Source organism: Plectropomus leopardus, chromosome 17 (assembly GCF_026936395.1).
Source record: "Plectropomus leopardus strain MGB_pleo_1.0 chromosome 17, ASM2693639v1, whole genome shotgun sequence".
NCBI lineage: Eukaryota > Metazoa > Chordata > Actinopteri > Perciformes > Serranidae > Plectropomus > Plectropomus leopardus.
Window position 1 is genome coordinate 21,485,925 of NC_142192.1, and position 22,246 is coordinate 21,508,170.

Sequence of the window (22,246 nt, forward strand, 5' to 3'; positions counted from 1 at the left end):
TTTTTGTCTTGACGCGATTCCAGTTTCTCACACGCTGTTTGTGAAGTTGCAAATCATTTATATGTTTGTTTTGTCGTCTTTCCTCTTTGTTCTGTCCCTTATCTTCCATTGTCTCCCTCTCTCTGTCCTCTCTGACCCTGTCCTCAGGCCTGTGACTCATATACCTCAAGGCGCCATGCTGACCGTCAACACAAACTCCAGCGTGAGCATCAAGTCGGAGCCCGTATCGCCCGGCCGGGATCGCAGCACCCCATGCCCTCCTCCATCTTCCACCACGCCGTCCTCAACTTCTGGGGGAGCCATCCTGACCGCACCGCCGCAGTACCCCGGCTCCCTGCTGTGCCTGGAGCCCCCGACTGGCCGCTCGCCTGCAGACAGCGTCAGCAGCAACGCCAGTTCCTTTGAAGGCAGCGATCGTGATGATGCCACCGCAGCTGGCGGTGGAGGCGCAGGTGGAGGCGGCAGCGGTGGTGGCAGCGCAGCTGGTGCTACAGGTAGCGTAGGTCCCGGCAGCCGCCCTGACTTCAGCCCCTCGGCGGAGCTCCTCAGGGCATCGAACGAACCGGAGCAAGAGGGAGGTAACATCAAGCGCATGAGATTGGACGCCTGGGTCACATAAAGTCACCCGCCACGCCTCTCTGCACCCAAGGTGAAGTTTAGGTGATCCCAACACACACTCGCACTCATCCTTAAACCCCCCACTGCCCCGACCCCACTGCCATGTGACACTATCATCACACATCTGCCTCTGTCCAAAATTATACAACTCAGCTGCAGACTTATGAGGCTTTGCCAAAAAAACATTTAAAAAATATTAATAAAAATCCTTCGGGGATCACACTCTGAGTGAGGAGAGGATGACTCAGCTGGATATTTTATCCGACAAATAGAGGGACAGTAGATTTTTAAAGCCTTCTTGCTTGAATGGACTCCCGTATAGTAATTACTTTTGGTAGAAATGAGGTGTTGAACCTTTTTTGCAATCTGACAAAACCATAAAAACATTTAAATGGTTTCACCGTCATGTATTTACATTGAGCTCTGCTACATTGTTCACGATATGATTGGTGGCTTGTCGACATTATGGGACTTGTATGACTCACCACTTCCTGCTCTTTGAACGCCGCTTGGATCGTGTGCTGTCCATTCTTCCATAAATCACTTCCAAACTGCACTTTTGGATAGAACTTAATCTGGACGAGTTTTAGGACTGAGCATCTATCTGGCACTGAGCAAACAGACTCAAACAGGGTCCTTTAGGTAAAATACTTCACCGTGAATTTCGCTGCCACATTTTCCAACCTCATACACCCAGGCAGGCCCCTCAGGTGGAGCTCAGCACTTTGCCAGAGTGCCAACCTCTCTGCAACAACAACAAAAACATGCCAAATGCCTCTTGCACACGGTGCAGGGACACTGATGAATTAGCACTCGCACTGTCACGAGAACTAAAACTGTCCATTTTCAGGCTTTGAATTGGCCGTCACTCTCTCCTCAGACGGGGTCGCTCCTCCCGTCCTCTCACCTCATCTCCTCTGGATGGAAATTGTTGCACCAGAAATCCAGCCAGCCACTCAGCTTATTACCAGGAGTAGATGCCATCCAGTTAAATGCATAGTATGAGTTTTATGAGCCTCTCTGGTGGCTTTTTTGGGGGGTAGGGAAAGTATTTGGTTCTTTGAGTCCAAGTGTTCTTTATCTGTTGGTATTTAAAAAAAGAAAAAAAACTGTTTTGAAGGTCCGTTAGTTGTCCAGAAGTAGGAATTCTGACTTTGTATAAAAATCACTCCTTATACAAAAGCTTTGATGTCCTCTTTAGCTCTCTCTAGCTCTCCTTAGCTCCTTGCCGTGTTTCAAAAAGTGAAAGGAAAAAGACATTTTCTATATTTCTACCGCTTCAGTTGGCGACAAAGTAAAATAGCTTTTCAGCTTCAACGACGTGTATGTACATATGACTATATTTGCATAGACTTTGCTAGGTATCCCTAAAAACAAGCAATGTGTTGATTCTCAGTGGATCTGTTTGCATATATGAGTGTGAATTTGATATGTTTCGAGCTAAGGTGCAGGGGTTACGCCACACTAGGTAGTGTTGGCGGATCGGACTTGTTTCAGTAAACCTATTTTATGCTAGTGTTGATGGTGTGTGCACTTTCTGTCTCACTCACAGAGGCCTGCTTGGTTGTGGTGTCATCATATTCTCTTACCACACACATTAAAAAAAAAGAAAAAAAAAAAAACACGATCAAAGTGAAATTGTCCATAACCACCTGAACATGATTAGGACACTGCCATTCACGTATAGTGTAGTTAAGAGTTAAGACGCACTTCTTTGACGCATATTTTGATTGACAGAATATTTTCCACGTTAAGCAGACACAGATTATGCCTTTTTCCACTTTAGAATTAAGTCAAGAAATTGGCTACCAAGTGCTGTGTTGGTTGTTTAATTGTATGTTTTCTAGTACAAATTTGTTTAGTCTGAACCATTTCAAGTTGTGTGTATGAGTATGTGTACACAGGTAGTTTATAGCCCACAAATAGAAAGTTTTTCAAGATAGCCTAACTTTTTTTTTTTTTTACCTTAAGACGATGCTCAAAGTGCAGACTGGTGTGTCAGCTGTTGACTGTTTATTATCTACTTAAACTAATCTACACTTAAACTCAGTGTAGGCAAAGTGGACAAGACGGTTTTTATGAATTGGTTCCATTTTTGGTGTGATTAGTCGCAACCCACTGCAGAGTGTGAAACCAGCGTTTGTCAACAACATTGTGGGTTTGTGAAGAGTGTCCGGAAAAAACATCATCGTGGTGTGTGAAAGTTTCATGCCAGTGTTGTTGTTTGTTTTCCTTGATCAGGTCATTTTTTCCGTCCCTCGACAGTGTGGTGGGCAGATTTTCACTCTGATGATTTCAGGTTATTACTGTTGTCTTCTTTCAGTCATAAATTCTACAGCCAACACTTTCAATTAACTCATGTTGGAGAAAATTGTGTGAAAGGACTAGTTAAAAATTTTGGGAAATTCGCTTTTGTCGCTTTCTTAAAGAGAGTCAGATGAGAAGCTCGATAGTTGCATTTGTGCAGTAAATCTGCAGTGAATCGGGCAAACAGCTGGCCTGGCTCTGTGCAAAGCTAACAAAACTCGCCGTCCACCACCACTGAAGCTCGGTCAAATGCTGCATTCAGGAAATGTTAAGACTGTTATAAATGAATAATTTTAATTCAAAATTTTACCTTATTTTTCAGAAAATCTGCAAAAAAAATTGAAAAACAGCCTGACAGAGCCATGCTTGTTGTTTGCCCCTTTTTCTGGTCTTTATGCGAAGCTTCTCATCTAAGGGGCTGTACATATGCAGCGTTTTTTTGCGCCCACAAATCCACTATTTTTGATAAAGATCCGTGGCAGGCGCTCAAAGGCAGAGTGAGGCGCAAGTGTTCCCGAGCGCCTATTTTTCAGGACGCAAGTGCTGCATCCTGAGTCCATTTTTTTCAAATGTTTTTTCTTGATCCGTCATCCAAAAAAAAAAAAAAAAAATCCACTGAGTCCGATGCATTTATTGTTCTATTCATTGTGAATTTTGCGATACGACCCAAAATTTAAAGAGACATTTGCACACTTGCACGTCTCCCTTGGAAGTGACTCTGTCAGCGCTCTACATGTATCTTGTATTTGACGCAGCTGCTGCGTGAAGGGGAGTGAGACGTCTTCCTCTCTTTCTGCAAACTTTTGCTCTTTTTATGTGCGTGTGCGGTCCACATCCTCCCCCTCTTCATCATCATTCGCTTGAATATTACTCTCTGACCTGCTGTAAGTGAGCTATCTCAGTTATGAAAGAGTACTCGCGGATGTGTCGCACCGCCACATTTTCTTGATTCTTGGTAAAACAACTCTTTCTAGGCTTTTGACGGATGTGAAAAACCGGAAATTGAACCTGTTCCGAAAACTTGATTGACAGACAAAAGTTTTGGACTCGGTGTGAAACCATGATTGACATGACGTGAGGTCTTAGACATGCAACAATTTCGGATGAAAAAAATGGATTAATTGTGCAAAGACTTTGAGAGTTCAACTTTAGGAAAGCAGAAGTGTTAACTACACGTCAGGTGACGGGAAACAACCAATCATAGCCAGCACATATCTTCCCTTTCTTCCGTAAATATAGAGTAGAAGTTGATGATTTTAGTGCTACCAAAAGCTTGTCATCTGTCCCATGAAAAATACTTTAGGCCTAATACACACTTAGAAAAACTACACTTCGTACATGTTAAATTACAAAATGTTCTGCACCGTTTTGTTACAGTTTCGGGATTGACTGACGTGTTTCCTAAAAGCTGTTCACAGCGGTGTAAAACAGGCTTTGAGGAATGTTTTGTCCTGTTTGGGTTAGACCTCTCACACACACACACACACACACACACACACACACACACACACACACACACACACACACACACACACACACCAATCGGCAACGACAGTTATGTAAATAAATGCCTAGTAGACCTTTCCTTATTATACTTATATGTTTACATTTCAAACAAAACATGTGTTTCCACCACAGTATTAAAAAGTCACTGCATCTGCGTAACAGAACAGGATGTTTAACGCACCACCATTTCTGTTTAGAAATTTTGCTAAATTTTAGCAAAACACATTTAAGGCTATGATACGATGCTGGTTATGGTTGCTTAGCGACCTCAGACACAACCTGCCTTTGTGCTCTTGAAAGTTGGCACAGAGAAGGACAAGGGTAGCACCCAGCGTCCAACCTTGTGCTTTCCAGACGGTTAAAAAAGCGACATGTATCCCGACCCTTACTTTCTTTAAGAAAGCGCATTTTCCAAATGTCAAACTTTTCATTTAAAGATCCAACTGATGAGAGTTACCAGCCCTCAGGCAAAGCTAATGAGTCATTTGCATTTTTACAAAAACGTATTTCCATGGAAACTCTTTGTGTTTGTGGGCGCTGATGGTTGACTGAAATGTGACACCACACCGATTGGCTTCCTGCCTCGTGCAGGTTTGTTCATGTACAAAAAGGTTCTCTGTCCAATCTAGCAGTGTAGTCACAAGACAATCTATATGAGAAATGAAAACCTGCACCCCTGTTACTTGTTGTGTACAATGTTTTTTAGAATCTCACTATTTTTGGATTAATTTGTGCTGGTGACAGTTCCATTGTCTATTATTATAATGATATTATTATGGAGCTTTTATTTTATTGCTATTTTTGTGTAGGATAGTTTTTATTTTCTTTCTTATTTTATCTTCCTTATCATAAACATATAGTACTGGTTTCCTTTTTTTAAAACAACTTGCTGAAAATTGCACGATCAGTTATTGTGGTATTAGCAAATGCAATGAAGGAAATACCAGTTAAATGCTGCAATTTTAATTAAGATATAGAATATATTTATAAAAATGGGAAACAACTGAAATTAGTAATTCATGAAATTTGAAAAAAAAAAAAGTAAATGCATGGGATACAGGTAACAACAAAACTTATGTTACGTACAGTAATGATAAAGGACATGCATCACAAATGAGTTTTTAAACAACTCAGAATAATGTAGCATATGAAATACTAAAGATGAAATTTATAGCTAATATATTGTGTTGAGCTAGTCTGCTTTGGGTTTTGTTGTAAAGAAAATATTTCTTTTTGTTGGTTTCTTTTTTTGAGAATGATATACAATTTGTGTATATTTTCATATACAAAGTATGCACTGATATGTTATTGAAATTCTATACCGCTTTTACAAAAAAGTGTTTGTTGTACCAAAGTATCCAAGTCCCTTGAAACCTTACCCTTTTTGCGTATGTTTTACCGTATTTTATATATTAAATAGACAAACTGAGTGAAATTAATTTGAGTTTGTCAATTTATTTTTCCGTTGACTGTGTAGCAAAGCAAAAGTACCCCGAATATAATTCATGAAGATGAAATCAGATAAGTAAAATCTCTACAAATCTTTTTTAATTCACCAAAATTTAATTCAATCCATTTCAGAAGTGTAAGATTGCTACTTTTATTTAAGTGCAGGATCTCAACCCAAACAAATTTTATTAAAACAAAACAAAAAAGACTAAAAAAAGACACCACCAGACAAAAACATAATTTGAAAGTTTGGTTAAAGACAACATGAGGAAGATTGTTATTGCTTTGTCGTTGCCTCACAGTTGCTGTTTATCCTCACAGGAGGTCATGAGAGATCGGCTAAATATAGCCGTGTAGTTATCACCGAATGTGTGAAATGAAGCTTCATCGCACGTGTTTGTAACTGTGACAAGAAACAACAGATTATAAAATGAAAGGAAAAACACTTTATACAGTACATTTTTTTTTACATTACTAAAGTATTAAATATTAAGATTAATATTTAAGTAAGATTTACTTAATGTATAAATAGTAAAAGAAAAGACCCCTGAGAGCATTATATAACTACTGTTTTGATATCTCAATTAATCTTTAAAGTCTCTTTTTTTTTTTTTAGGTACTAGGACATATTTTCTGTTTCTGCATCTCAAATGTGAAGATTTTCTGTTGTGTCTTTTTCTTTTCTACGCTACAAACCAATTACTCAGAATTCAAATATGGATAGGAAAATAATAGTGAGCCCCTTTTTTGATTATTACTATAAAAGCATGACTGTGCACGCCTTTTACTGTTGTTGGTGCCAATTTTAAGTACCTTTGGCTACATAAGGTTAAAGAAATAAATATTACTTAGGTGATCACGGGTCTCTATTTAAAATCTTAATCTGTCTAATCTGTCCTCACTCTAATCTCTCTCTATGTGCCTGTGTGTGTGTGTGTGCGTGTGTGTGTGTGTGTGTGTGAGTGAGCGTATTAAGATTCCACTGCTGATGGTTGGTAAACATTTTCATATAGATGTATGGTTTTGTTTACAGTCTAAAATTAGAAGCTTGTCTAAAAGTACAACATTTATATAACGCTTAGAATTACAGAAGAGTCAAACTTCAGATTTTTTCATTGAGATCAAGAGTGACAGTCAATATGTGTGACAGCTCATATTCAGGTCACTTCTCTGTTGCTTTTATAGACATTGAACCTGCTTGTATCTGTGGTAGGTATCAGTGTTGTGACAAGATAATGGAAAATGGTTGCTGCTCTGTCCTTGATTGTATCATTTTCCACTGGTGGATTGTAACTGACTTAACTTGAGTGTTTTCTTTTCTTGCAGTTTTCTATGTTAACTCCAGTACATTTTTTTGTGAAAGTCTCTTGTTATTTTTACTCTACTAAATGGTAGAACCTTCAGGAAGAGTGACTGATGAGGGATCCCGCTTCCAGTACTGACATACGTGCAACAGACATATAAAGGTAAATAACTATTAAATTACATTATGTTCTCATAAAGGAAAGAGAGAGAAAGGGAGAGATGTACAGCAATAATGGTAACAACAATATCATATAACAAAAGTGATAGACATTAAATAATTGAATGCAATTTCTGATAGTATTTCATGTTACATGTAAATATCCTAAGTGTTGCTAACAGTCCCATGTATATATTGATAGTGGAGGCATGACTCATTATAAAGGCAGCAAAAGGTCGTGTTGAGCAGGAATCGGCGCAAAAAAGACCAACAACACAGGTGCAGATTCGGACAATACCATGAGACAGTTAAACTGCATGAAATAGCTTGCCAAGACATGCCATGGCATAGTTTGTTGCAAAAACAGTAAACTCTAAAATATGGCATGTGAAAAAAAGGCTATAGTATGGCAAAGATGTCAAAAAATGACACGTCATAGAAACAGCTTTAAACAACTAAAAAGTGAATTGAATAACCTCTCGATACACGCCATGACATAGAATAATGCAAAAAAGGCCATTAACACCATAACATGGCATGTCGAAAAAACGGCGCAAAAGGCAAGGCTTTAGTATGGCAAAAATGTCAAAAAATGGCATGCCCCAAAAACAGCTTTAAACAACTGAAAACTGCATGAAATAGCTTCCTGAAACACACCACAGCAAAAAAAAAATTGCAATCATGGCCAAAAATAGTAAATATATAGCATGTGGAAAAAATGACCAAAAAGGCAAGGCTATAGTATGGCAAAATGTCAAAAATGGCATGTCCCAAAAACAGCTTTAAACCGCTGAAAACTACATAAAATAGCTTCACTAAACACCCCACAGCATAAAAAGCAGCAAAAATGGCCAAAAACACCACAATATGGCATGTGGAGAAAACGGCCCAAAAGGCAAGGCTATAGTCTTGCAAAAATGTCAAAAAATGGCACGTCCCAAAAACAGCTTTAAACAACTAAAAAATGAATTAAACAGCCTCCTGAAACACGCCATGGCATAGAATATTGCGAAAACGAACAAAAAAACCATAATCTAGCATGTGGAAAAAAATGACTCAAAAGGCAAGGCTATAGTCTTGCAAAAATGTCAAAAAATGGCACGTCCCAAAAACAGCTTTAAACAACTAAAAAGTGAATTAAATAGCCTCCCGAAACACACCATGGCATAGAATATTGTAAAAACGCCCCAAAACACTATAATACAGCATGTGGAAAAAATGACCCAAAAGGCAAGGCTATAGTCTTGCAAAAATGTCAAAAAATGGCACGTCCCAAAAACAGCTTTAAACAACTAAAAAATGAATTAAACAGCCTCCTGAAACACGCCATGGCATAGAATATTGCAAAAACGCACAAAAACACCATAATCTGGCATGTGGAAAAAAATGACCCAAAAGGCAAGGCTATAGTCTTGCAAAAATGTCAAAAAATGGCACGTCCCAAAAACAGCTGTGAACAACTAAAAAGTGAATTAAATACTCTCCCGAAACACGCCATGGCATAGAATATTGTAAAAACACCCCAAAACACTATAATACAGCATGTGGAAAAAATGACCCAAAAGGCAAGGCTATAGTCTTGCAAAAATGCCAAAAATGGCACATCCCAAAAACGGCTTTAAACAACTAAAAAGTGAATTAAACAGCCTCCCGAAACACACCATGGTATAGACTATTGCGAAAACGCACAAAAACACCATAATCTAGCATGTGGAAAAAAATGACCCAAAAGGCAAGGCTATAGTCTTGCAAAAATGTCAAAAAATGGCACGTCCCAAAAACAGCTTTAAACAACTAAAAAGTGAATTAAATAGCCTCCCGAAACACGCCATGGCAAAGAATATTGTAAAAACGCCCCAAAACACTATAATACAGCATGTGGAAAAAATGACCCAAAAGGCAAGGCTATAGTCTTGCAAAAATGTAAAAAAATGGCACGTCCCAAAAACAGCTTTAAACAACTAAAAAGTGAATTAAACAGCGTCTGAAAGCTGAAATCTGGGCTGCAGCTTTTCTGAGTCATGTTATAATGTTGTAATATAGCCCTCCAGCATTGTCGAGGTGATGCTTTTGGTTGTTTTTGACACATGGAAAAAAGAAATATTAAAAACATGTAAGCTTAAATAAGAATCAAACTTTGTTAGTGGTAGAACACATATGCAAACAGTTTATTAACCCTGTTTACGCCATGGCATAGAATATTGTAAAAACGCCCCAAAACACTATAATACAGCATGTGGAAAAAATGACCAAAAGGCAAGGCTATAGTCTTGCAAAAATGCCAAAAATGGCACATCCCAAAAACAGCTTTAAACAACTAAAAAGTGAATTAAATAGCCTCCCGAAACACGCCATGGCATAGAACATTGCAAAAGCTCACCAAAACACTATAATACAGCATATGGAAAAAATGACCCAAAAGGCAAGGCTATAGTCTTGCAAAAAATGCCAAAAATGGCACGTCCCAAAAACAGCTTTAAACAACTAAAAAGTGGATTAAATAGCCTCCCGAAACACTCCATGGCATATAATATTGTAAAAACGCCCCAAAACACTATAATACAGCATGTGGAAAAAATGACCCAAAAGGCAAGGCTATAGTCTTGCAAAAATGCCAAAAATGGCACATCCCAAAAACAGCTTTAAACAACTAAAAAATGAATTAAGTAGCCTCCCGAAACACGCCATGGCATAGAATATTGAGAAAACACCCCAAAACACCACAATATAGCATGTGTAAAAAATGACCCAAAAGGCAAGGCTATAGTCTTGCAAAAATGTCAAAAAATGACATGTCCCAAAAACAGATTTAAACAACTAAATAGTGAATTAAACAGCGTCTCGAAACACGCCATGGCATATAATATTGTAAAAACGCCCCAAAACACTATAATACAGCATGTGGAAAAAATGACCCAAAAGGCAAGGCTATAGTCTTGCAAAAATGCCAAAAATGGCACATCCCAAAAACAGCTTTAAACAACTAAAAAATGAATTAAGTAGCCTCCCGAAACACGCCATGGCATAGAATATTGAGAAAACACCCCAAAACACCACAATATAGCATGTGTAAAAAATGACCCAAAAGGCAAGGCTATAGTCTTGCAAAAATGTCAAAAAATGGCATGTCCCAAAAACAGATTTAAACAACTAAATAGTGAATTAAACAGCGTCTCGAAACACGCCATGGCATATAATATTGGAAAAACGCCCCAAAACACTATAATACAGCATGTCGAAAAAATGACCCAAAAGGCAAGGCTATAGTCTTGCAAAAATGCCAAAAATGGCACATCCCAAAAAAAAGCTTTAAACAACTAAAAATTGAATTAAATAGCCTCCCGAAACACGCCATGGCATAGAACATTGCGAAAGCTCACCAAAACACTATAATACAGCATATAGAAAAAATGACCCAAAAGGCAAGGCTATAGTCTTGCAAAAATTTTAAAAAATGACACATCCCAAAAACAGCTTTCAACAACTAAAAAGTGAATTAAATAGCCTCCCGAAACACGCCATGGCATAGAACATTGCGAAAGCTCACCAAAACACTATAATACAGCATATGGAAAAAATGACCCAAAAGGCAAGGCTATAGTCTTGCAAAAATTTAAAAAAATGACACATCCCAAAAACAGCTTTCAACAACTAAAAAGTGAATTAAATAGCCTCCCGTAACACGCCATGACATAGAACATTGCGAAAGCTCACCAAAACACTATAATACAGCATATGGAAAAAATGACCCAAATGGCAAGGCTATAGACTTGCAAAAATGCCAAAAATGGCACATCCCAAAAACAGCTTTAAACAACTAAAAAATGAATTAAATAGCCTCCCGAAACACGCCATGGCATAGAATATTGCGAAAACGCCCCAAAACACCATAATACAGCATGTGTAAAAAATGACCCAAAAGGCAAGGCTATAGTCTTGCAAAAATGTCAAAAAATGGCACGTCCCAAAAACAGCTTTAAACAACTAAAAAGTGGATTAAATAGCCTCCCGAAACATGCCATGGCATAGAATATTGTAAAAACGCCCCAAAACACTATAATACAGCATGTGGAAAAAATGACCCAAAAGGCAAGGCTATAGTCTTGCAAAAAATTCAAAAAGTGGCACGTCCCAAAAACAGCTTTAAACAACTAAATAGTGAATTAAACAGCGTCTCGAAACACGCCATGGCATGGAATATTGTAAAAACGCCCCAAAACACTATAATACAGCATGTGGAAAAAATGACCCAAAAGGCAAGGCTATAGTCTTGCAAAAATGCCAAAAATGGCACATCCCAAAAAAAAAGCTTTAAACAACTAAAAAGTGAATCAAATAGCCTCCCGAAACACGCCATGGCATAGAATATTGTAAAAAAGCCCTAAAATACTATAATACAGCATGTGGAAAAAATGACCCAAAAGGCAAGGCTATAGTCTTGTAAAAAATGTCAAAAAATGGCACGTCCCAAAAACAGCTTTAAACAACTAAAAAGTGGATTAAATAGCCTCCCGAAACACGCCATGGCATATAATATTGTAAAAACGCCCCAAAACACTATAATACAGCATGTGGAAAAAATGACCCAAAAGGCAAGGCTATAGTCTTGCAAAAATGCCAAAAATGACACATCCCAAAAACAGCTTTAAACAACTAAAAAATGAATTAAATAGCCTCCCGAAACACGCCATTGCATAGAATATTGCAAAAACACCCCAAAACACCACAATATAGCATGTGTGAAAAATGACCCAAAAGGCAAGGCTATAGTCTTGCAAAAATGCCAAAAATGGCACATCCCAAAAACAGCTTTAAACAACTAAAAAATGAATTAAATAGCCTCCCGAAACACGCCATGGCATAGAATATTGCGAAAACGCCCCAGAACACCATAATACAGCATGTGGAAAAAAATGACCCAAAAGGCTAGGCTATAGCCTTGCAAAAATGTCAAAAAATGGCACGTCCCAAAAACAGCTTTAAACAACTAAAAAGTGAATTAAATAGTCTCCCGAAACACGCCATGGCATAGAATATTGTAAAAACGCCCTAAAACACTATAATACAGCATGTGGAAAAAATGACCCAAAAGGCAAGGCTATAGTCTTGCAAAAATGTCAAAAAATGGCACGTCCCAAAAACAGCTTTAAACAACTAAAAAGTGAATTAAACAGCCTCCCGAAACACGCCATGGCATAGAATATTGCGAAAACTTACAAAACACTATAATACAGCATGGGGAAAAAATGACCCAAAAGGCAAGGCTATAGTCTTGCAAAAAATGCCAAAAATGGCACGTCCCAAAAACAGCTTTAAACAACTAAAAAGTGAATTAAATAGCCTCCTAAAACACGCCATGGCATAGAATATTGTAAAAACGCCCCAAAACACTATAATACAGCATGTCGAAAAAATGACCCAAAAGGCAAGGCTATAGTCTTGCAAAAATGCCAAAAATGGCACGTCCCAAAAACAGCTTTAAACAACTAAAAAGTGAATCAAATAGCCTCCTGAAACACGCCATGGCATAGAATATTGTAAAAATGCCCTAAAATACTATAATACAGCATGTGGAAAAAATGACCCAAAAGGCAAGGCTATAGTCTTGCAAAAATGCCAAAAATGGCACATCCCAAAAACAGCTTTAAACAACTAAAAAATGAATTAAATAGCCTCCCGAAACACGCCATGGCATAGAATATTGCGAAAACGCACCAAAACACCATAATACAGCATGTGGAAAAAAATGACCCAAAAGGCAAGGCTATAGTCTTGCAAAAATGCCAAAAATGGCACGTCCCAAAAACAGCTTTAAACAACTAAAAAGTGAATTAAATAGCCTCCTGAAACACGCCATGGCATAGAATATTGTAAAAACGCCCCAAAACACTATAATACAGCATGTGGAAAAAATGACCCAAAAGGCAAGGCTATAGTCTTGCAAAAATGTCAAAAATTGGCATGTCCCAAAAACAGATTTAAACTACTAAATAGTGAATTAAACAGCGTCTCGAAACACGCCATGGCATATAATATTGTAAAAACGCCCCAAAACACTATAATACAGCATGTGGAAAAAAATGACCCAAAAGGCAAGGCTATAGTATGGCGAAAAATTTCAAAAAATGGCACGTCCCAAAAACAGCTTTCAACAACTAAAAAGTGGATTAAATAGCCTCCTAAAACACGCCATGGCATAGAATATTGTAAAAACGCCCCAAAACACTATAATACAGCATGTGGAAAAAAATGACCCAAAAGGCAAGGCTATAGTCTTGCAAAAATGTCAAAAAATGGCACGTCCCAAAAACAGCTTTAAACAACTAAAAAGTGAATTAAATAGTCTCCCGAAACACGCCATGGCATAGAATATTGTAAAAACGCCCCAAAACACCACAATATAGCATGTGTAAAAAATGACCCAAAAGGCAAGGCTATAGTCTTGCAAAAATGTCAAAAAATGGCACGTCCCAAAAACAGCTTTAAACAACTAAAAAGTGAATTAAATAGCCTCCCAAAACACGCCATGGCATAGAATATTGTAAAAACGCCCCAAAACACTATAATACAGCATGTGGAAAAAATGACCCAAAAGGCAAGGCTATAGTCTTGCAAAAATTTCAAAAAATGACACATCCCAAAAACAGCTTTAAACAGCTAAAAAGTGAATTAAACAGCGTCTCGAAACACGCCATGGCATGGAATATCGTAAAAACGCCCCAAAACACTATAATACAGCATGTCGAAAAAATGACCCAAAAGGCAAGGCTATAGTCTTGCAAAAATGCCAAAAATGGCACGTCCCAAAAACAGCTTTAAACAACTAAAAAGTGAATCAAATAGCCTCCTGAAACACGCCATGGCATAGAATATTGTAAAAATGCCCTAAAATACTATAATACAGCATGTGGAAAAAATGACCCAAAAGGCAAGGCTATAGTATGGCGAAAAATTTCAAAAAATGGCACGTCCCAAAAACAGCTTTCAACAACTAAAAAATGAATTAAATAGCCTCCCGAAACACGCCATGGCATAGAATATTGCGAAAACACCCCAAAACACCACAATATAGCATGTGTAAAAAATGACCCAAAAGGCAAGGCTATAGTCTTGCAAAAATGCCAAAAATGGCACGTCCCAAAAACAGCTTTAAACAACTAAAAAGTGAATCAAATAGCCTCCTGAAACATGCCATGGCATAGAATATTGTAAAAATGCCCTAAAATACTATAATACAGCATGTGGAAAAAATGACCCAAAAGGCAAGGCTATAGTCTTGCAAAAATGTCAAAAAATGGCACGTCCCAAAAACAGCTTTAAACAACTAAAAAGTGAATTAAATAGCCTCCTAAAACACGCCATGGCATAGAATATTGTAAAAACGCCCCAAAACACTATAATACAGCATGTGGAAAAAATGACCCAAAAGGCAAGGCTATAGTCTTGCAAAAATGCCAAAAATGGCACGTCCCAAAAACAGCTTTAAACAACTAAAAAGTGAATTAAATAGTCTCCCAAAACACGCCATGGCATAGAATATTGTAAAAACGCCCTAAAACACTATAATACAGCATGTGGAAAAAATGACCCAAAAGGCAAGGCTATAGTCTTGCAAAAATGTCAAAAAATGGCACGTCCCAAAAACAGCTTTAAACAACTAAAAAGTGAATTAAATAGCCTCCCAAAACACGCCATGGCATAGAATATTGTAAAAACGCCCCAAAACACTATAATACAGCATGTGGAAAAAATGACCCAAAAGGCAAGGCTATAGTCTTGCAAAAATGCCAAAAATGGCACGTCCCAAAAACAGCTTTAAACAACTAAAAAGTGAATTAAATAGTCTCCCAAAACACGCCATGGCATAGAATATTGTAAAAACGCCCTAAAACACTATAATACAGCATGTGGAAAAAATGACCCAAAAGGCAAGGCTATAGTCTTGCAAAAAATTCAAAAAATGGCATGTCCCAAAAACAGCTTTAAACAACTAAAAAGTGGATTAAATAACCTCCCGAAACATGCCATGGCATAGAATATTGTAAAAACGCCCCAAAACACTATAATACAGCATGTGGAAAAAATGACCCAAAAGGCAAGGCTATAGTATGGCAAAAATGTCAAAAAATGACACATCCCAAAAACAGCTTTAAACAGCTAAAAAGTGAATTAAACAGCGTCTCGAAACACACCATGGCATAGAATATTGTAAAAACGCCCCAAAACACTATAATACAGCATGTCGAAAAAATGACCCAAAAGGCAAGGCTATAGTCTTGCAAAAATGCCAAAAATGGCACGTCCCAAAAACAGCTTTAAACAACTAAAAAGTGAATTAAACAGCCTCCCGAAACACGCCATGGCATAGAATATTGTAAAACGCCCCAAAACACTATAATACAGCATGTGGAAAAAAATGACCCAAAAGGCAAGGCTATAGTCTTGCAAAAATGTCAAAAAATGGCATGTCCCAAAAACAGCTTTAAACAACTAAATAGTGAATTAAACAGCGTCTCGAAACACGCCATGGCATAGAATATTGTAAAAACGCCCCAAAACACTATAATACAGCATGTCGAAAAAATGACCCAAAAGGCAAGGCTATAGTCTTGCAAAAATGCCAAAAATGGCACATCCCAAAAACAGCTTTAAACAACTAAAAAGTGAATTAAATAGTCTCCCGAAACACGCCATGGCATAGAATATTGTAAAAACGCCCCAAAACACTATAATACAGCATGTGGAAAAAATGACCCAAACGGCAAGGCTATAGTCTTGCAAAAAATTCAAAAAATGGCACGTCCCAAAAACAGCTTTAAACAACTAAAAAGTGGATTATATAGCCTCCCGAAACACACCATGGCATAGAATATTGTATAAACGCCCTAAAACACTATAATACAGCATGTGGAAAAAATGACCCAAAAGGCAAGGCTATAGTCTTGCAAAAATGTCAAAAAATGGCCTTATCTGTTGTTTTGGAGTTTTATCTAGCAGTTGCCAGCTGGGCTCATTCTCTTGTGTCTTTTTACCTCCTGTCTCAGAGTCACCGCAGCTCCCTGTTCCTGCCATCGTGGTGTGCACTCATCTCTGTTCCTGCCCGCTCACTTCCCACCTTCATCCGAGCACTCAACGCCTCACAAAAGGGATCCTGGCCTTGGTTTTAGACTGGATATGTCCTACACGTGGAGATGGCATGGAGCTTCCCCCTGACATCACTACCGAAAGACAGTTCGACCACACCCAACCTTCCCCCACTCAGCTCTATTACCATTGTAAATAAATTGCACTATTGTTTCACGTGCATCCTCGTCTGTGTCTTATGTCAGCGCTTGGGTCAGAATGTGTCCAACCCGTCACAACACGCCCAAAAGGCAAGGCTATAGTGTGACAAAAGCGTTAATAAATGGCATGTCCCAAAAACAGCTTTAAACAACTAAAAAGTGAATTAAACAGCTTCCCGAAACACGCCATGGCATAGAATATTGCGAAAACGCACCAAATCACTATAATACAGCATGTGGAAAAAATGACCCAAAAGGCAAGGCTATAGTCTTGCAAAAATGTCAAAAAATGGCACGTCCCAAAAACAGCTTTAAACAACTAAAAAGTGAATTAAATACCCTCCCGAAACACACCATGGCATAGAATATTGCGAAAACGCAACAAAACACTATAATACAGCATGTGGAAAAAATGACCCAAAAGGCAAGGCTATAGTCTTGCAAAAATGTCAAAAAATGGCACGTCCCAAAAACAGCTTTAAACAACTAAAAAGTGAATTAAACAGCCTCCCGAAACACGCCATGGCATAGAATATTGCGAAAACTTACAAAAACACCATAATCTAGCATGTGGAAAAAATGACCCAAAAGGCAAGGCTATAGTCTTGCAAAAATGTCAAAAAATGGCACGTCCCAAAAACAGCTTTAAACAACTAAAAAGTGAATTAAATAGCCTCCTAAAACACGCCATGGCATAGAATATTGTAAAAACACCCCAAAACACTATAATACAGCATGTGGAAAAAATGACCCAAAAGGCAAGGCTATAGTCTTGCAAAAATGTCAAAAAATGGCACGTCCCAAAAACAGCTTTAAACAACTAAAAAGTGAATTAATTAGCCTCCTAAAACACGCCATGGCATAGAATATTGTAAAAACACCCCAAAACACCATAATACAGCATGTGGAAAAAAATGACCCAAAAGGCAAGGCTATAGTCTTGCAAAAATGCCAAAAATGGCACGTCCCAAAAACAGCTTTAAACAACTAAAAAGTGAATTAAACAGCCTCCCGAAACACGCCATGGCATAGAATATTGCGAAAACTTACAAAAACACCATAATCTAGCATGTGGAAAAAATGACCCAAAAGGCAAGGCTATAGTCTTGCAAAAATGTCAAAAAATGGCACGTCCCAAAAACAGCTGTAAACAACTAAAAAGTGAATTAAATACTCTCCCGAAACACGCCATGGCATAGAATATTGTAAAAACGCCCCAAAACACTATAATACAGCATGTGGAAAAAATGACCCAAAAGGCAAGGCTATAGTCTTGCAAAAATGCCAAAAATGGCACGTCCCAAAAACAGCTTTAAACAACTAAAAAGTGAAATAAACAGCCTCCCGAAACACACCATGGCATAGAATATTGCGAAAACGTACAAAAACACCATAATCTAGCATGTGGAAAAAATGACCCAAAAGGCAAGGCTATAGTCTTGCAAAAATGTCAAAAAATGGCACGTCCCAAAAACAGCTTTAAACAACTAAAAAGTGAATTAAATAGCCTCCTAAAACACGCCATGGCATAGAATATTGCGAAAACTTACAAAAACACCATAATCTAGCATGTGGAAAAAATGACCCAAAAGGCAAGGCTATAGTCTTGCAAAAATGTCAAAAAATGGCACGTCCCAAAAACAGCTTTAAACAACTAAAAAGTGAATTAAATAGCCTCCTAAAACACGCCATGGCATAGAATATTGTAAAAACACCCCAAAACACTATAATACAGCATGTGGAAAAAATGACCCAAAAGGCAAGGCTATAGTCTTGCAAAAATGTCAAAAAATGGCACGTCCCAAAAACAGCTTTAAACAACTAAAAAGTGAATTAAATAGCCTCCTAAAACACGCCATGGCATAGAATATTGTAAAAACACCCCAAAACACCATAATACAGCATGTGGAAAAAAATGACCCAAAAGGCAAGGCTATAGTCTTGCAAAAATGCCAAAAATGGCACGTCCCAAAAACAGCTTTAAACAACTAAAAAGTGAAATAAACAGCCTCCCGAAACACACCATGGCATAGAATATTGCGAAAACGAACAAAAACACCATAATCTAGCATGTGGAAAAAATGACCCAAATGGCAAGGCTATAGTCTTGCAAAAATGCCAAAAATGGCACGTCCCAAAAACAGCTTTAAACAACTAAAAAGTGAATTAAATAGCCTCCCGAAACACGCCATGGCATAGAATATTGTAAAAACGCCCCAAAACACTATAATACAGCATGTGGAAAAAATGACCCAAAAGGCAAGGCTATAGTCTTGCAAAAATGCCAAAAATGGCACGTCCCAAAAACAGCTTTAAACAACTAAAAAGTGAATTAAACAGCCTCCTAAACACGCCATGGCATAGAATATTGCGAAAACTTACAAAAACACCATAATCTAGCATGTGGAAAAAATGACCCAAAAGGCAAGGCTATAGTCTTGCAAAAATGCCAAAAATGGCACGTCCCAAAAACAGCTTTAAACAACTAAAAAGTGAATTAAATAGCCTCCCAAAACACGCCATGGCATAGAATATTGTAAAAACACCCCAAAACACTATAATACAGCATGTGGAAAAAATGACCCAAAAGGCAAGGCTATAGTCTTGCAAAAATGTCAAAAAATGGCACGTCCCAAAAACAGCTTTAAACAACTAAAAAGTGAATTAAATAGCCTCCTAAAACACGCCATGGCATAGAATATTGTAAAAACACCCCAAAACACTATAATACAGCATGTGGAAAAAATGACCCAAAAGGCAAGGCTATAGTCTTGCAAAAATGTCAAAAAATGGCACGTCCCAAAAACAGCTTTAAACAACTAAAAAGTGAATTAAACAGTCTCCCGAAACACACCATGGCATAGAATATTGCAAAAACGTACAAAAACACCATTATCCAGCATGTGGAAAAAATGACCCAAAAGGCAAGGCTATAGTCTTGCAAAAATGTCAAAAAATGGCACGTCCCAAAAACAGCTTTAAACAACTAAAAAGTGAATTAAATAGCCTCCTAAAACACGCCATGGCATAGAATATTGTAAAAACACCCCAAAACACTATAATACAGCATGTGGAAAAAATGACCCAAAAGGCAAGGCTATAGTCTTGCAAAAATGTCAAAAATGGCACGTCCCAAAAACAGCTTTAAACAACTAAAAAGTGAAATAAACAGCCTCCTAAACACACCATGGCATAGAATATTGTAAAAACGCCCCAAAACACCATAATCTAGCATGTGGAAAAAAATGACCCAAAAGGCAAGGCTATAGTCTTGCAAAAATGTCAAAAAATGGCACGTCCCAAAAACAGCTTTAAACAACTAAAAAGTGAATTAAACAGCCTCCCGAAACACGCCATGGCATAGAATATTGCGAAAACTTACAAAAACACCATAATCTAGCATGTGGAAAAAATGACCCAAAAGGCAAGGCTATAGTCTTGCAAAAATGTCAAAAAATGGCACGTCCCAAAAACAGCTTTAAACAACTAAAAAGTGAATTAAATAGCCTCCTAAAACACGCCATGGCATAGAATATTGTAAAAACACCCCAAAACACTATAATACAGCATGTGGAAAAAATGACCCAAAAGGCAAGGCTATAGTCTTGCAAAAATGTCAAAAAATGGCACGTCCCAAAAACAGCTTTAAACAACTAAAAAGTGAATTAATTAGCCTCCTAAAACACGCCATGGCATAGAATATTGTAAAAACACCCCAAAACACCATAATACAGCATGTGGAAAAAAATGACCCAAAAGGCAAGGCTATAGTCTTGCAAAAATGCCAAAAATGGCACGTCCCAAAAACAGCTTTAAACAACTAAAAAGTGAATTAAACAGCCTCCTGAAACACACCATGGCATAGAATATTGCAAAAACTTACAAAAACACCATGATCTAGCATGTGGAAAAAATGACCCAAAAGGCAAGGCTATAGTCTTGCAAAAATGCCAAAAATGGCACGTCCCAAAAACAGCTTTAAACAACTAAACAGTGAATTAAATAGCCTCCTAAAACACGCCATGGCATAGAATATTGTAAAAACACCCCAAAACACTATAATACAGCATGTGGAAAAAATGACCCAAAAGGCAAGGCTATAGTCTTGCAAAATGTCAAAAATGGCACGTCCCAAAAACAGCTTTAAACAACTAAAAAGTGAATTAAATAGCCTCCTAAAACACGCCATGGCATAGAATATTGTAAAAACACCCCAAAACACTATAATACAGCATGTGGAAAAAATGACCCAAAAGGCAAGGCTATAGTCTTGCAAAAATGTCAAAAAATGGCACGTCCCAAAAACAGCTTTAAACAACTAAAAAGTGAATTAAATAGCCTCCCGAAACACGCCATGGCATAGAATATTGTAAAACCCCCAAAACACTATAATACAGCATGTGGAAAAAAATGACCCAAAAGGCAAGGCTATAGTCTTGCAAAAATGTCAAAAAATGGCACGTCCCAAAAACAGCTTTAAACAACTAAAAAGTGAATTAAACAGCCTCCCGAAACACGCCATGGCATAGAATATTGCGAAAACGCAACAAAACACTATAATACAGCATGTGGAAAAAAATGACCGGAAAGGCAAGGCTATAGTCTTGCAAAAATGTCAAAAAATGGCACGTCCCAAAAACAGCTTTAAACAACTAAAAAGTGAATTAAACAGCCTCCTGAAACACACCATGGTATAGACTATTGCGAAAACGCACAAAAACACCATAATCTAGCATGTGGAAAAAATGACCCAAAAGGCAAGGCTATAGTCTTGCAAAAATGTCAAAAAATGGCACGTCCCAAAAACAGCTTTAAACAACTAAAAAGTGAATTAAATAGCCTCCTAAAACACGCCATGGCATAGAATATTGTAAAAACACCCCAAAACACTATAATACAGCATGTGGAAAAAATGACCCAAAAGGCAAGGCTATAGTCTTGCAAAAATGCCAAAAATGGCACGTCCCAAAAACAGCTTTAAACAACTAAACAGTGAATTAAATAGCCTCCTAAAACACGCCATGGCATAGAATATTGTAAAAACACCCCAAAACACTATAATACAGCATGTGGAAAAAATGACCCAAAAGGCAAGGCTATAGTCTTGCAAAAATGTCAAAAAATGGCACGTCCCAAAAACAGCTTTAAACAACTAAAAAGTGAATTAAATAGCCTCCTAAAACACGCCATGGCATAGAATATTGTAAAAACACCCCAAAACACTATAATACAGCATGTGGAAAAAATGACCCAAAAGGCAAGGCTATAGTCTTGCAAAAATGTCAAAAAATGGCACGTCCCAAAAACAGCTTTAAACAACTAAAAAGTGAATTAAACAGCCTCCTGAAACACGCCATGGCATAGAATATTGCAAAAACGCACAAAAACACCATAATCTAGCATGTGGAAAAAATGACCCAAAAGGCAAGGCTATAGTCTTGCAAAAATGTCAAAAAATGGCACGTCCCAAAAACAGCTTTAAACAACTAAAAAGTGAATTAAATAGCCTCCTAAAACACGCCATGGCATAGAATATTGTAAAACGCCCCAAAACACTATAATACAGCATGTGGAAAAAATGACCCAAAAGGCAAGGCTATAGTCTTGCAAAAATGCCAAA

At 37.7% G+C, this 22,246-nt stretch overlaps 1 protein-coding gene and 1 long non-coding RNA gene across 8 annotated transcripts in view; both read left to right on the forward strand.

Annotated features, from left to right (window-relative positions):
• The window catches only part of LOC121958192 (myocyte-specific enhancer factor 2D homolog), a 41,748-nt gene extending 35,878 nt beyond the window's left edge, over window positions 1–5,870 (forward strand). For all 7 annotated transcript variants that reach the window (XM_088089990.1, XM_088089992.1, XM_088089993.1 and 4 more), the window contains one exon: window positions 148–5,870. In XM_088089990.1, the coding sequence (XP_087946116.1) occupies window positions 148–619 (472 nt within the window). In that variant the 3' untranslated portion in view covers window positions 620–5,870. The remainder of the gene's footprint in view (window positions 1–147) is intronic.
• A 1,225-nt stretch (window positions 5,871–7,095) lies between these two features.
• Window positions 7,096–16,646, forward strand: LOC148186646 (uncharacterized). Its single transcript, XR_015779384.1, has 2 exons — window positions 7,096–7,346; window positions 16,387–16,646. It is a non-coding gene; the product is annotated as an uncharacterized LOC148186646 (long non-coding RNA).
• The last annotated feature ends 5,600 nt before the right edge of the window (window positions 16,647–22,246 follow it).